The sequence below is a fragment of the Penicillium taxi genome (genome assembly GCF_028828555.1).
Source record: "Penicillium taxi strain IBT 34144 chromosome Unknown utg000004l_segment0_segment0, whole genome shotgun sequence".
NCBI lineage: Eukaryota > Fungi > Ascomycota > Eurotiomycetes > Eurotiales > Aspergillaceae > Penicillium > Penicillium taxi.
Genome location: NW_026643206.1, coordinates 5,559,054 through 5,572,511, shown reverse-complemented (window position 1 = coordinate 5,572,511; position 13,458 = coordinate 5,559,054). Strand labels below are relative to the sequence as shown.

The window sequence follows — 13,458 nt, the reverse complement described above, 5'->3', positions numbered from 1 at the left end:
ATTTGGACATTACGGAAATATATCTGTGTTTTATTTTGGTTGTCTTGGATTGTTTGGTATCTCACATCTTGTCCACTCTTAGTCGGCGGATTCTTTCACACTTATCCTGCATCATAGCCTTGGTTTCTATGAATTTGTGTTTCGGGTTGGATTTCTAAGCCTTAGTCTTGCATTTCAGTATAATAATATCCATCCTGTACTTAAGACATTCAGCTCCGGAGAAACCATATACTTCTTTCATTCCCGACTGGCTACCAAACATTGAAACAAGTTATAGACAATGAAGAATGTGTAATTTTGTGCAGAAAATCCTTTGATGGAGCTATTGTTGCTCACATGAGCGTTGCTGGATATCTTGAGTAGTTACAGTGATGCTCTATGACCCTAAAGCGACAGAACATTGAAAGCAAGACAATTGATATCGTCTTTGAGAAAGATTCTACCGAGAAAGAGAAGGGAAAGAAAGAAAAAATGGCGACCTATGTAGGTATGAAAGCGACTGTGCTTGAAGTAGGCTTTAGTCTAGTCTCGGGAAACAATCAAGCAACATGCAGCATCAGCCTGAGATTCAGCGGAAGCCGTACAAGGAAACATCTAAAGAGCAAAGCAAGAGTATTTGATTGCCTGTAATTCCCAAAATTTCCATTTCCATTCCACTCCAGAACCCTACTTTGAAATCTGTGGAATCCCACAATTCAATTCTACCCAGCAACTCGCCTCCCCCGAAAGCATCAAGATGGCACCAAAATCAAAAACTGTGACATATGGCTGGATCTGGCCCAAAGATCCACGAAGAGGAAACCCAAACCACTGGCCCCGACACTGGCGTCTCAAGGATATCCTCACGAACAAAGGCCCAGATATATACATCGGATCAATCAAGTCATACAAACCCAATCTCAGCCCATCAGCAACAGCAGGTGAAAATACGATTGCAACAGCACCGAAGAAAACCAACTGGTCACGCTGGGAGGAGCAGGAAAACAAACACAAGGCAATTCCATGGGCACGACGATCAACTGATGAGCGGTATGATTTCCGGACACGCAAGTACGCGATTCCTGATGAAGGGACGTGGAGTCAGGTGCAGTATTGTTCAAATCGGTTCCATGATGTACCGAGAATGTACTGGGATCAATATGGAAATCAATACCCAGCGGAATTTTGGCATGATAGTCAATATGGCCCTCATCGGGATATGTGATTCATGCTTGAAGGTGAAAGTTTTGTGTGGGCCAAGGGTTTGTTCAGATGCAGGTGGAATGTAACGCATCGAAAGAGAAAGTACGGGACTCTCCCTGGGCAGCCTGCATAGACTGAGATTGAACACGCCGAATAGTTGGTAATTGCGCGGCCTTGTTGGTGAGATGAGCACATTTCACACAAGGCGTCTGTTTAATATCGGTATATGAAGAAATCATGTCCTAAAATAGTGTTAGCATCCATCCAATCCGGAATATCTCTTTTGTTCAGAAATTACCAGTAAGAAATCGAGATCCCATTTCCTCGATCGCGCATTCAGGCAATCTAGAATAGCCTGTTCGAGCTTTGAGGAGCGACCAAGTGCTGCTTTACTCGAAACCTTCCAATCAGAACCCTCGGCATCAGCATCAACCAGGAATATCAGCCCTGCTTTTGAAAGTGCGACGACTAAAGAGTTCGTTCCCTTGATGACACGAACACCGGGAATAGCCCGCTGAGTGAAATTCTCAACAACAGACTGCCAATCTCCCGCGGAAGATTTCGCCCGTTCAGTATTCTCTTCCTCTCGTTGCTGTTCATCTTCTTTCGCCTTCTGTGAATTGACTAGCTCTGCAAGAAGGACATCATAGTCATTGTCCCAGACACCCGTTGGCTGCAATGGTTGCCCAGCTTCTTGCAAGCGTGACTCAGCGTAAGTCCAGACGGGCTTGAGCTCCGGATCACGCCATTTGGACTGGAACTCGCGAACACTCGCAATTCCAGAGCGTGCAGCTTGATTAAGACTGTCACGCAACGATGCCGGAGAATCTAAATACCCTGGTGGTAATTGATTGGCACTTGATGGCGGCATCAGGGGCGCCAGAAGCCCATCAGGCAAGAGTTGGCGAAGCTCATGGATCTGGGATGATCTGTCAGGTTGATATACTTATTGGAACATCATATATGTATTCTCTGACCTTGCGTTCCAGTTGTTGTAGCTTTGCTAGTGAGGAGACGAGTTGGATTTCTGAGTCCCAATCCTCTTGTGATGTATTGCCATCGCTTGGTTGTATTGAACTCAACACAACAGGGTCTTCAGTCTCAAACTTAGGGACTATAGGTCCTCTCATGGTTTTGAGGGATAAGTTCAAGTTTAAGATATGTGAGCTAGCACATTAAATCTTCAAATGTTGGTTTATATGTGGGTTTCTTAGATCACCGCAAGATAAGGACTGAGGTTGGTAAAAGCTATTATAAGTGTACGTCGCTGCAAATATTTTATCGGGCTCTGCTTAGGAGGTTGAAGTGGTTTTCTATATGTGAGCGGGAAAGCACCAGATACGATTATATAATAGCTGAGTCAGCAATGGATCATATTCTCCAATAAAATAATTAGTTTCATTAGATCCTCCAATTTCAAGATTCAAGAAATGTATATTTTAAAAAAATCGTTTATTCACTTTCAGAAGAGAGTAATTTTACCATATCTGTTGACCTCTAGCCATACAAACTCTACCACGTGTCCATGCTTTCTACCTGGGACTAGGTACCTGGGTAGATCAATTCACTGTGAGACATTGTGCTTATAGAAAATGACCGTCAAGATGATTTGAGTCATGTTATTACGTACTGATAGAGGGATAAAGCCACTGTATCGAGAGGTCAAGCATGGCTACACGGCGTCCATTTTTATCCTGATTGAGTTTGCAAAATTATTTCCAAGGTTGTCATCAACAGCCTACCCATACAAGATTGCCGCATCCCTGTAGGCAGTTTCGAAGCATAATTAGATGGCTACTGACATTTTGATTGGAACTGCCCCATCTGCTATCTAGTCTTAGATGCTAAGTAGCCTTTGTTATTTTGCTATGAATGAAATGACAATGATATTGACTTTAATAGTTGCTGAAACATAAAGGTATTCTCATAAGTCTTTGTGTTAGAGCTCTATAAGTTAAGAACTAGCTATTAAACCTCTAATTGCAGCATGTGGAGCTTTGAATTTGAACAAATCATCTACAGCAAAATCTTGGGGATTGAGCGTATAAATCGAGCGAAATTTCTCAAAACTTTGGAAGCAATTCACACGCAGCGTCATCTCCTTAAACCCTACCATCGGATCTTGCTAAATAAACCTCTCAAATCATCTTTAGAATCACCACTCTGCTTTAAAAAAGAGAAATGGCAGAGGATAAGCCTTGCCAACGATGCTTGCTTCGTCTAGAGAAAGTACCCTATCATGCATGCGAAAAAAACAAAAATCTCAAAACCTGCACAAATTGTCGCGCTGGCCATCGTCGGTGCATTGAGGTCAGACCTGATTTACTGGAAATTTTGGCATGCTCTCATCTAACTAGCATATGATAGATCCCTGAAGATCTCCATCTTGAGGCCAATGCTGCGTTGATGCTCTCTGGAGACAAGCAAAAGGATGCCATCAGGGTCATTCGACAAAAGATTGGACGTCGCACGAAAATGATAAATTTGGCAAAGAATGAGCATGAGCAGGAGCAGGAGCAGGAGCAGGTGAAAGTTGCAGCTGCAGCAGCAGCTCAGCTCCAAAGAGAACTTGATGCCAATGCCGAAGCGTCATGTCCCCCACCCATAATTTAATGCTGAAAGAATCTCTTGACTCATTCTAGGGGAGGAAATCGACCGAAGACGAAGCAGTGGAGATAGTAAATTCAATTGAATCGTTTACCGTTGAAATACCGGAATAGGTAGCTTCCTAATTCGGTCTGAGTATCATTTCATAAGCGAAGTCCCTTGCCGACTTCTCTATTCCAAAATTCCTTTCTCTTGTATCTTGATTCTCATTTTAATTTCTTACGTAGATTGTAATGAACTTTTGAAACGTCACAGATAATCCGGATATCATGAATTTTTCATTCTTGAATTGAATAAAGCGAAAAGGAAGGGAATCCGTCCCTGTGTGGCGTCATATTGAATCTAGATCGGCCAAAAGAAGAAGCTGCAGCGCCGATTAGGGTCCCGTCATCGCCTACATAGTACAATTTTCTTATCAAGTTGACAGCAAATGACACCCATACCAGTGAATCCCTGGTTCGCCACTCTACGTAGGAAAGAGTACTCTTTGGCACTCTACAGAATACGTGAAATGGACTACTTTGTACATCAAATGCCGCTCAAAGAGACCAGATATCTGGACTAAATGAGAGTAGTGACCATCCAGTGAGCTCAATAAACTCGATTACCCGTGTCACTCTGAGCGGAGAAGATACAGCGGTCGGTCAATATGTCACTGTGGTCTAGAGCATAGCGCACGAGGTAGTGGGGACTAAAGGATGATTCCCCTTCCCAGGAGTAAGGGGCATCGGAATGGAATGCTGGAACCTCGTAGTTTGATATAAGATGGCAGATAGCACTAGATAAACAGCAAAAGCTTTCTTTTACAATATTCACTTGCAATTCAATACTGCCCATCATGCGTAATTGGTTTGGACGAGGCCAATCCCTCCAGGTTGCGGTGACATCCTGCTGTCTGTTGGCTTTCGTCTTGTTTGGATATGATCAGGGGCTATTTAGTGGCATCATCGACAATGAAAACTGGAACGTGCAGTTCGGTTCACCCAATGACTCTGAGCAGGGCATTATTTTGGGCTCATACAATTTGGGATGTCTGGTTGGATGTTTCGGTAGGTGATTCAAGCTTAGTACAAGTTTGGAACGGTTTAACAAGACGAACCAGTCAACTTCTTCATTGGAGAGCTCCTTGGTCGCCGGAAAACTATCTGGCTGGCGATGGTTGCGGTGATCATAGGTGCTATATTACAAGCCTCGTCATTTCACGTGATTCACTTGATCATCGGCCGCCTTATTACTGGCCTTGGAACTGGTCTGAAAACTTCTACTGTACCAATGTATGTCTTTTGTAAGACATTTTGAAAAGAGTTCGATGCTGATCTTGATTTCACTCAAGGTACCAAGCAGAGATGTGTGATGCAAAGACAAGAGGTCGTCTTATCGCCTCGGAAGTACTGTTCGTTGCCTTCGGAGTGGTAATGGCCTACTGGTTTGATTATGGAATGTCCTTCGTAGGAGGACCGATCGCCTGGCGACTTCCCATCGCTGTACAAGTCTGTTTCGCTGTTTTTGTCATTGTGCTTGTTTTCGGCCTGCCAGAATCTCCTCGCTGGTTGATGAACCATGGAAAGGAGAAAGAGGCCATCCGGGTATTGTGTACCGTTCATGACAAGGAGGAGAATGATGAGTACATCGTCAACGATCTGAGGGCAATGATTTCCGCTATTGAGCTTGAGAAAACTGCGAGCAAGAAATCGTTCCTGCAAATCTTTCGCAACGATGAAATCAAGACTGGACAGCGAGTACTTCTCGCGTGGGGTATGCAACTGATGAATCAGGTTTCTGGAATTAACCTTATTGTTTCATATGTTCCAAGTTAGTTGCAAGCATCACCCCATTGACCCACAGGACTTGGTTAACTTTGAGCTTCCTTTAGCTATATTGAGAGACACCATGGGCTTAAACAGGCAACTCGCTCAAATTTTGGGAGGATGTATCCAAATAATGTTCATGCTTGGCTCTCTTCTCCCAGCGTTCATGCTAGATCGCATGGGCCGCCGCCGAACAATGATGTGGGGTTCCTTCGGCCTAGGTGTATGCATGTTGATGATTGCAGCTCTGCAATCGCAAATTTATGAACCCCATGGCATGACTTTCGCCTCCGCCTCTGTCGCATTCTTCTTCCTATATATGCTCGTCCACGGGATGAGCATCAATTCGGTGCCATGGGTATACGTGCCAGAGATTCTGCCCTTGGAAGCTCGCACCAAGGGAACAGCTATTGGAATAAGCTCCAACTGGCTCTGGAATTTCATAGTGGTCATGATTACACCAGTGATCATTGATCGCCTCCATTGGAAGGCGTATTTAATCTTCATGATTACAAACTTCATTTTCATTCCCGTTGTTTACTTCTTTTACCCGGAGACAAGCAATTTCAGACTGGAAGACATTGATCTCATTTTCTCCCGGGGCGGAGACCCGGTCGAGCAGGCAAGGTTGTTGGCGGCGGAAATCAAAGCCCATGGCTATATTCGATCGGAAAAACAGGTGGACAAGGAGGATATAAATAAGGTAGAGCATGTTTGAGCACACTTGTACGCTGCCTCAAGAAGCGCCATTCTTGTACTTTTACTGTCCACATCTCAAAGCGCCAACTTAAGAGATAACACAACCGGCTAGTCAGCCGGCCTTCGCAGCCTTAGGCGGGTATTTCTTCCCATCCCTCTCAACCTGTGGTTCACAAGCGCAACGCTCACTTTCTGGCACAGCATCCATGACGGAAGGGATATGTGCGCCACATCCCCACCACGTGACTTTGTCTTTTATAGATTAGTAACTGACTGTACTTGTAATGCTTCACACTTTCACTCACTGCAGGTTGAGCATTGAGCCTTCATACACATGGTGTAAGCGTGTTGATATTATCAGTTTATACCCTATGTTGAAGAATCTAAGGATGATAATTGTCATTGATAAGGGGCGGGATGTCCTTTTTATACTATTTTTCCCCGTGACATTCCTTAGTCATAGATGCCGCTTCTAGGCTCGAAGCCCGAAAGCCCGATTTTTCGGCGTTCACTTACTAGTAAATGCTGGTGTTTGGTTCATGCCATGTAAGCCCGAGACCAAATTCAGGCTAAACCTTGAATCTTTTATACAATTGTTATGTATAATCCTGGCGCGGTGGAAAGTATATTCGGTCAGGCGATTCCATGTTTGGTGGGGTCTTCAAGGTGGAACCCGAATTTTGACGCACTTCCGTCCATCCCTTTTCAAGCACTTTGGGACTGATTCATTTGAATATAGATTGGTGATATGAATTCAGGTCTGAATCTAGGAAAGGCGGTTATCGCTGTAGCTGGTGGTACTGGGGGTGTTGGGAAAACTATCATTGAAACACTGAGCCTTGAACCCAAGTTCCAGGTGGTGGTATTGTCTCGGAACGTGAGTAGCCAACACCTGGCAGACATGGTACATGGTTGACGAGCCGAGGAGAATGCTGCTAATGCATATTTTCAGGAGCCAAAGGAAATAGTTTCCCACATTCAGCATATGCAGGTAGATTACGACGACGTCTCTTCGATAGCAGAGAAACTTGAACACCACAACGTCAGCACGATCATATCGGCAATTGGTATCACATCTGATGAAACAAGTCAATCCCAACTGAACTTGATAGATGCAGCAGAAAAGTCTAAGGCCACACAGCGATTTATACCGAGTGAATATTCATTCATCCAGACTGCTTCGTGAGTATTGACCTAGCTACTCCAATTTCGATCATTTACTAAATCACTCAATAGTCTACTACCACTTGACCCTAGTATCAAGTACTGGCTTGCTGCAGCTGGTCGCTTGAAAGCTAGTTCACTCAAGTATACCCGGGTTGTTCCAGGCTTCTTCATGGACTATTGGGGCATGCCTCACGCTGAAACCAATCTCCAACCCTTTTCCTTCGGAATTGACATTGCTAGTCGTACAGCCGCCATCCCTGGCGATGGAAATGATATGATGTGTATGACATACACGTACGACATGGCAAGGTACGTGGTCAAAGCACTCGATCTCGACCAATGGCCTGAGTTTAGTGTGATCGTTGGAGACGAAGTCACCTACAACGATATTCTGCATATGGCTGAAGAAATTATTGGTATTTACGTTCCATGGATCCACAAAGTTGTGCATATCTTACTAGGCCAAAACATCTAATCTCCAGTCTACAGGCACGAAGTTCCAAGTCACTTATGACAGCAGGGAACAAATAGAATCTGGTGATGTTACTGTTCCACCTGTAGCAGAAGATGTTGAATATTCTACCGAGGAGCTCAAGGAAACCACTGCTTTGGTCAGCCGACTTACTGTGAATGGCGTCTTTCAACTGCCTAGAGAGAATCGACTAAATTCTCTGTTTCCGGAGCTACGACCCGTTACAATGAGAGAATTTTTGGAAAAGTCCTGGAGAAAATGAAAATCTGGTAAAGTTCAATTTAATTTAACAAGATCTTAAATATAGAGATAGCTTAGCCATCTGCTGAAACCTGAAAGCATGCATTAATACGATTTTCATTCCAAATCACTACCAATTTTGAGTCGTAGGTCCACTTTTTTCAGTAAAGGAATGAGCTCCATTTCATAAAAGACGATGAACACGGCCCTTATGCGCAGAAGGGGGTCGGCCGGTTGTATCCAATGCAAATAGGTCGACCAGGGATGAGGTTTGAGCACGAGGGGTTGATGTCGGGGTTCCAACACATGAGTTGTTTCATAGTAAGGGACTCTTCGTTTCTCTCAATTATATCCCAGCAGGTATCACCAGTTAGGACTCTGTCGTAGAGATTGCCTAGATGTTCCATTTTAGCTAACTTCGTCAATCAGTCTAGGTTTAACTAACATAGTGGTGCCTCTGCCTCTGAAGCTTCTATATTGATAGGTGAAGAAAGCACTAAGGGTATAATCCCAAGCGCGCAGAAAATAATTTTAGTGCAACGATTGACCATGGCTGATAGTTTATATTATGAAAAGATCTGATATGATCGAGTCAAAGTATGTAATCTCACAAAGAAGTGATGTGAGGAACTGAGAAAATTCCCTACCCATCTCTTGATCGCTACTATTTATACTTGAGCACCTTGGAGTCATTCGATTCCTGTCTTTGCTCCATGCACGGTTCCGATCATTTGGATCCATACGATACGTTGCAAAACCGTCCTCTCCATGTATAATGTTGTAGTGTGAGATGGATGGATCTCTGTGTTTGACTGTATGTTGCAGTCCCTTTCCGTGGTTGCATCTCAATTACCTAAAGTGTAAGGGAATGGAATTGAGCTGGACAGCAAGAAAGGTAAGTGAGTAGTCACTTGAGTCCATAAATTTAAGCTCTTTACCCAGGTATTGCAGGATGTCTCGGGTAAATAGATTGCATCCCCGTCCTGTTCAACTGTTACATTGCCCCTGATGATGGTGATTTAGTCATAAAAAATCCACCTGGGCATGGATATTGAGCAACAGTCGAGCCTTCAAGGCTGGAACTTATACACATCTGGCCTGACCTAGGCACTCTCATAGAAATTACTACCAAGACTGGTTGCCACCATCAGGATAACCCCACGGAATATTGATGGTTATGTTACTTTGTGCGGGTTGGGAGAGCCTCGGCCCAAGATGTAAATTGGTGTAACGATTAACTATAGTCTTGGCAATACTCAAACTCACACAAGCTTTAAGAGGGAAAATAAGGCTCCCTGTAATTTTTGATATCAAAGCTTCACTTACCTATGTATGATAGTCTGTATGATAGTCTGCTTCAGTAGTGACATTAACCTAAAATTCTTCTGCGATCGCCGAGAAGCATAACTTTGGAATCTTAACACTTTCTATTAAATTTCCCGTCAATCAGCTTGGACAAAAGTGCATATCATAGCAACCTGCTCCAGCTGACAGAGTACATTTTCCACTCTTCTCATCCAAAGCAGTCCGGTCATCAGTACAAGTTGGACCTCCAACAGCCACACAGGTGATCCCTGTCGTGGCATCCCCATCCTTCGACAAACCTAAAGGACAGCTAGGGACAGTTGCAGGTGAGACGCACTTCTTGTCTTTATAAATAGCCCCATTGGGACAGGTCGGTGGCTGAATAGTCACACATGACTCATTATTAACTAACGTACTTCCGGGAGGGCACTGTGGAGTATCTTGTGTGATACATGCAGAGGACGTGCTGTCTGCTTTCAATGGTGGTGGGCAAGATGGAACTGGCGTGGGTGATGATTGACATTTTCCGATCTTCTTCCCTGGTGCCCCAACCAGACTGGTCCCAGGTGGACACTGCGGGGGTGTTGGTGATACACACACATAGTTTTTGGGATCGGTGTTATCAAATATCAGGCCCTTGGGGCATGTAGGAGATGTAAATGATACACAGTTTGAACCATCAAATCCTGTATCATCTGGGCAGGATGGAAGCTCATTAGTGGAACAACCATTCACATCTAAAACGGCAGTGGGGTCAATGCAGACCGGTAATATGGAAGAAACACATGCACCTGCTGAGAAAGTGAAGGAAGAGGGGTCCTCGCAGCCGGGCGATTTGATGGAGATACATTCGTTGGTACTTGAAAGCACAGAATTAACAGGACAGGTCGGGCCAGTGGAAAGAATGCATGTATCTCCCCCAACTAGAGTGGTCCCCATCGGACAAGTGGGTGTCTTAGATGTGATGCATACCGACCCTAGTAAGGTTTGTCCAACAGGACAGCTGGGTGCACTAGTGGAGATACATTCGTCGCCGTGCAATGCCATTCCAGATGGACATTGAGGTGTCGCGGTGGAGATACAATCGCCTGTACTGACCGAAAGGGTCAATCCTGCAGGACAAACTGGTGAATCAGAAAGAAGGCAGCTGGCAGTTTTGGAATCGAAACTTCCCACAGAGCAAGATGGGCTTTCGTTGGCGATAACGCAAACTCCACCAGACAGTATTGAGTTCTTGCTACAAATGGGTGCTTGATGGAATGCGCAGACTTTTCCGTCAAAGTGAAACCCAGCGATGCAGACCGGGTCCCTGCATGCCGTCTTATCGAGATGAGGGGTTCCAGGTGGACAGCAGCCTATCTCCTGGGTACTGGGATTTGTTATGAGATTGGTAGTGGATGAGCACATAGGAGGAGCCGTGCATAATCCATTCTTGAGTGTGGCACCGCCGAAACAAAAAGGGGCTTCTTTTGACTGGCAGACCTTGCCGTTGAAAGTCCCTGTCTTGCACTGGGGCTGCTCGGCTGAGACACAAACTTTGTCTTTGAAAGAACCATTCTTGCAAGTGGGTTTCTCATTATGAGAACAGCGTTTATCCTTGTATTCGAACCCAGGGTTGCAGCTTGGGGTTTTCTTCAATGTGCATAGTCCCTGATCCAGGATCATGCTAGCATCTGCGCATTTTGGCGGCTCCGAGTGTGTGCATGATCCTTTCTCAAACTTATCGCTCCCCTCACATGTTGGTCCCTGCCTCGACACGCATTGTGTGCCTTTCGGGTCAGACCCAGATGGACAGGCCTTTGCCCCCAAAAAAGTGCAAGATTCCCCGTTGAACCCGAAGTTATCTTCGCAAATTGGCAGTGCTGTGGATATGCAGAGTCCAATCTTACGATCGAAAGTGGATTGTGGTGGGCATTTTGGAGGAACTTTGGAGACACATAAAGAGGAAGCAGTGCTATACTCTCCAGTCCCACAGTCGGGAAGACTGTCACTTATGCAAGAGCCGTTTGCTAGATGAGTATTGACCGGGCAAATTGATACTGTACGGAAAACACATTTTCCACCGTTGAATACCGTTCCAATAGGACAGCATTTGCTTTGGCCAGAGGAGTCGGTTGTTGAGATGATCTCGTCAATTGTGATGGGATGGCTTTGCGCATTTGATGGAGAGGTGAGAGGTTTTTGCTGTTGAGATCTGACACCACCAAAGCAAATAGCACTGGCTGCCAGGAGAAAAAATAGAAACATCTTCCGAGCTTTAGAAGTGGTTGGAGACGAGGTAGACCGACCAAGTGGCTATATTATATCAAATTAGTTCTTTTGATTTTTTCTTGTCGGCTTCTTTTTCCTCTTTTCATCCTCTCTACTATGAGCCATTTATCATTTGTCTGGAATAGGAATGATCGACTTATGCTGCGCTCCAAGTGACAGAGGCCAAGTCATTGATGAAAGCTGAACAGATACAAAAAGTGGGGATGAGGACCTATACAGCCAGCCACAATTTCATACTGTCCGATATCCAGCGCACTAACTCAGTTGTGGCGCGCTTGTAAGTATCGAGTGGTATTTGATACGGAACATCGCATAGATGAAAAAAGGTATAGGAATAATGCTAATAGTGTCTCTATATCCTCTTGCTTGATTTTATTTTTTTTCCCAGTCCATATTCCAACAATCCTTGGAAATTGGCCATATCATACAACCTATCTATACATCTATCGACAACTCACTATGAGACCTCTTCTCTTTTTCATATCCTTGTTTCTCTCTCAAGTGGCCGGTCAGCAAGTCCCTCCGACTTGCGCACAAGGTCTTCAACTTGGCACAGCTGCCTATGGCGACTGCTGTCCTCTAGTCGGTGCCGGCTCTACTCTTCCTGTCAAGATGGGTGGGAGAACCTACAGCATCTCCTGTGGAGAGAATATCAAATTTCACCAAGACTTCGCCGGCTCCCCCGCTCAATGTGCGCAGATGTGTACCAACAATTCCACGTGCTTGGCTGCTTATTGGACAGACCAGCCAGCTGGATTTTGTATCATATACTTTGCTGCAATCGAAACAGCAGGTAGTGGGACTAAAGCCATCAGACTGGCTCCAGTCATTGAGGATAAAACAGAGGCAAAGAATTGTACCGCCGAAGTTTCTTCTGCCGTGAAAAATGCACAGCTTGAAAAAGAAACTGAGTGTGGTAAGAATGTTACGGATGCTGTAACCGACAAAGAAAAAGATTTCCAAACGAGGCTCACGACGGAGTGTACTCGATGCCGAAAACTCGGACCAGAGAAATCCGGAGGGAAAAAGACGAATGGTGGAAAGGAGACGAATGGTGGAAAGAAAACAAATGGTGGAAAGAAAACAAATGGTGGAAAGAAGACGAATGGTGGAAAGAAAACAAACGGCGGAAAGAAAACGAATGGTGGAAAGAAAACGAATGGTGGAAAGAAGACGAATGGTGGAAAGACGAATGGTGGAAAGAAAACGAATAATGGAAAGAAACCATCTGCACCCTTTCAGCCCGGCTGCGGCACAGGGACAGTCCACGGGCCCTTCAATAATCGTTACTATGCCAGCTACCCCGGATGTGCAGTTCAGGGTACGCAGACACGGTCTCGTCTGGGCACAGTAAGTGATCAGCCCATGGAGGTCTGCATAAAGCGATGTGCGAATACTCCAGGTTGTGGAATGGCATATAGGATGCATTTTCAACCAACTGGGTATGCAGCCTATTGCTATGTAGTGCAGGGCAGAGGGAAAATTATTAGCAACTCGTTGAGTGATTTAATTGTACCTATATAGTAGGAGCTATATCTAGATATCAGAAAGTGGAAAAAGGTTACTCAAATGGATGAAAGCTTCTCTGTTTGAGGATTATTCTAATATTTGTCTCCAAAATAAAGAGAATTGGAAGAGTAATCAGAAATCGAGGCTCCAATTAAAACATTATAAGCAGAAGAATAGAAAGCCTGGAGTATTTATGTA

The 13,458-nt window shown here is 44.7% G+C and overlaps 7 protein-coding genes across 7 annotated transcripts; 5 read left to right on the top strand and 2 right to left on the bottom strand.

The window, feature by feature from the left end:
- Positions 1-736: 736 nt before the first annotated feature.
- On the top strand, positions 737-1,204 carry N7495_006960 (uncharacterized protein; the record flags this gene model as incomplete). The annotated part of the gene is made up of 1 exon (XM_057209611.1): positions 737-1,204. The coding sequence occupies one exon, from the start codon at positions 737-739 to the stop codon at positions 1,202-1,204; it is 468 nt and encodes a 155-aa protein (XP_057063385.1).
- A 43-nt stretch (positions 1,205-1,247) lies between these two features.
- N7495_006959 (RNA polymerase II mediator complex subunit MED27 domain-containing protein) lies at positions 1,248-2,312 on the bottom strand (the record flags this gene model as incomplete). The annotated part of the gene is made up of 3 exons (XM_057209610.1): positions 1,248-1,424; positions 1,481-2,101; positions 2,160-2,312. 3 exons carry the CDS (start codon positions 2,310-2,312, stop codon positions 1,248-1,250), a joined length of 951 nt encoding a protein of 316 aa, XP_057063384.1.
- A 1,276-nt stretch (positions 2,313-3,588) lies between these two features.
- Positions 3,589-3,795, top strand: N7495_006958 (uncharacterized protein; the record flags this gene model as incomplete). The annotated part of the gene is made up of 1 exon (XM_057209609.1): positions 3,589-3,795. One exon carries the CDS (start codon positions 3,589-3,591, stop codon positions 3,793-3,795), a length of 207 nt encoding a protein of 68 aa, XP_057063383.1.
- An 832-nt stretch (positions 3,796-4,627) lies between these two features.
- Positions 4,628-6,315, top strand: N7495_006957 (putative MFS sugar transporter; the record flags this gene model as incomplete). The annotated part of the gene is made up of 4 exons (XM_057209608.1): positions 4,628-4,838; positions 4,892-5,063; positions 5,123-5,601; positions 5,663-6,315. The coding sequence occupies 4 exons, from the start codon at positions 4,628-4,630 to the stop codon at positions 6,313-6,315; spliced, it is 1,515 nt and encodes a 504-aa protein (XP_057063382.1).
- A 729-nt stretch (positions 6,316-7,044) lies between these two features.
- On the top strand, positions 7,045-8,197 carry N7495_006956 (uncharacterized protein; the record flags this gene model as incomplete). Its single annotated transcript, XM_057209607.1, has 4 exons — positions 7,045-7,173; positions 7,249-7,478; positions 7,533-7,879; positions 7,953-8,197. 4 exons carry the CDS (start codon positions 7,045-7,047, stop codon positions 8,195-8,197), a joined length of 951 nt encoding a protein of 316 aa, XP_057063381.1.
- Positions 8,198-9,621: 1,424 nt separating this feature from the next.
- Positions 9,622-11,727, bottom strand: N7495_006955 (uncharacterized protein; the record flags this gene model as incomplete). The annotated part of the gene is made up of 1 exon (XM_057209606.1): positions 9,622-11,727. One exon carries the CDS (start codon positions 11,725-11,727, stop codon positions 9,622-9,624), a length of 2,106 nt encoding a protein of 701 aa, XP_057063380.1.
- Positions 11,728-12,210: 483 nt separating this feature from the next.
- N7495_006954 (uncharacterized protein) lies at positions 12,211-13,216 on the top strand (the record flags this gene model as incomplete). Its single annotated transcript, XM_057209605.1, has 2 exons — positions 12,211-13,101; positions 13,154-13,216. The coding sequence occupies 2 exons, from the start codon at positions 12,211-12,213 to the stop codon at positions 13,214-13,216; spliced, it is 954 nt and encodes a 317-aa protein (XP_057063379.1).
- Positions 13,217-13,458: the final 242 nt, after the last annotated feature.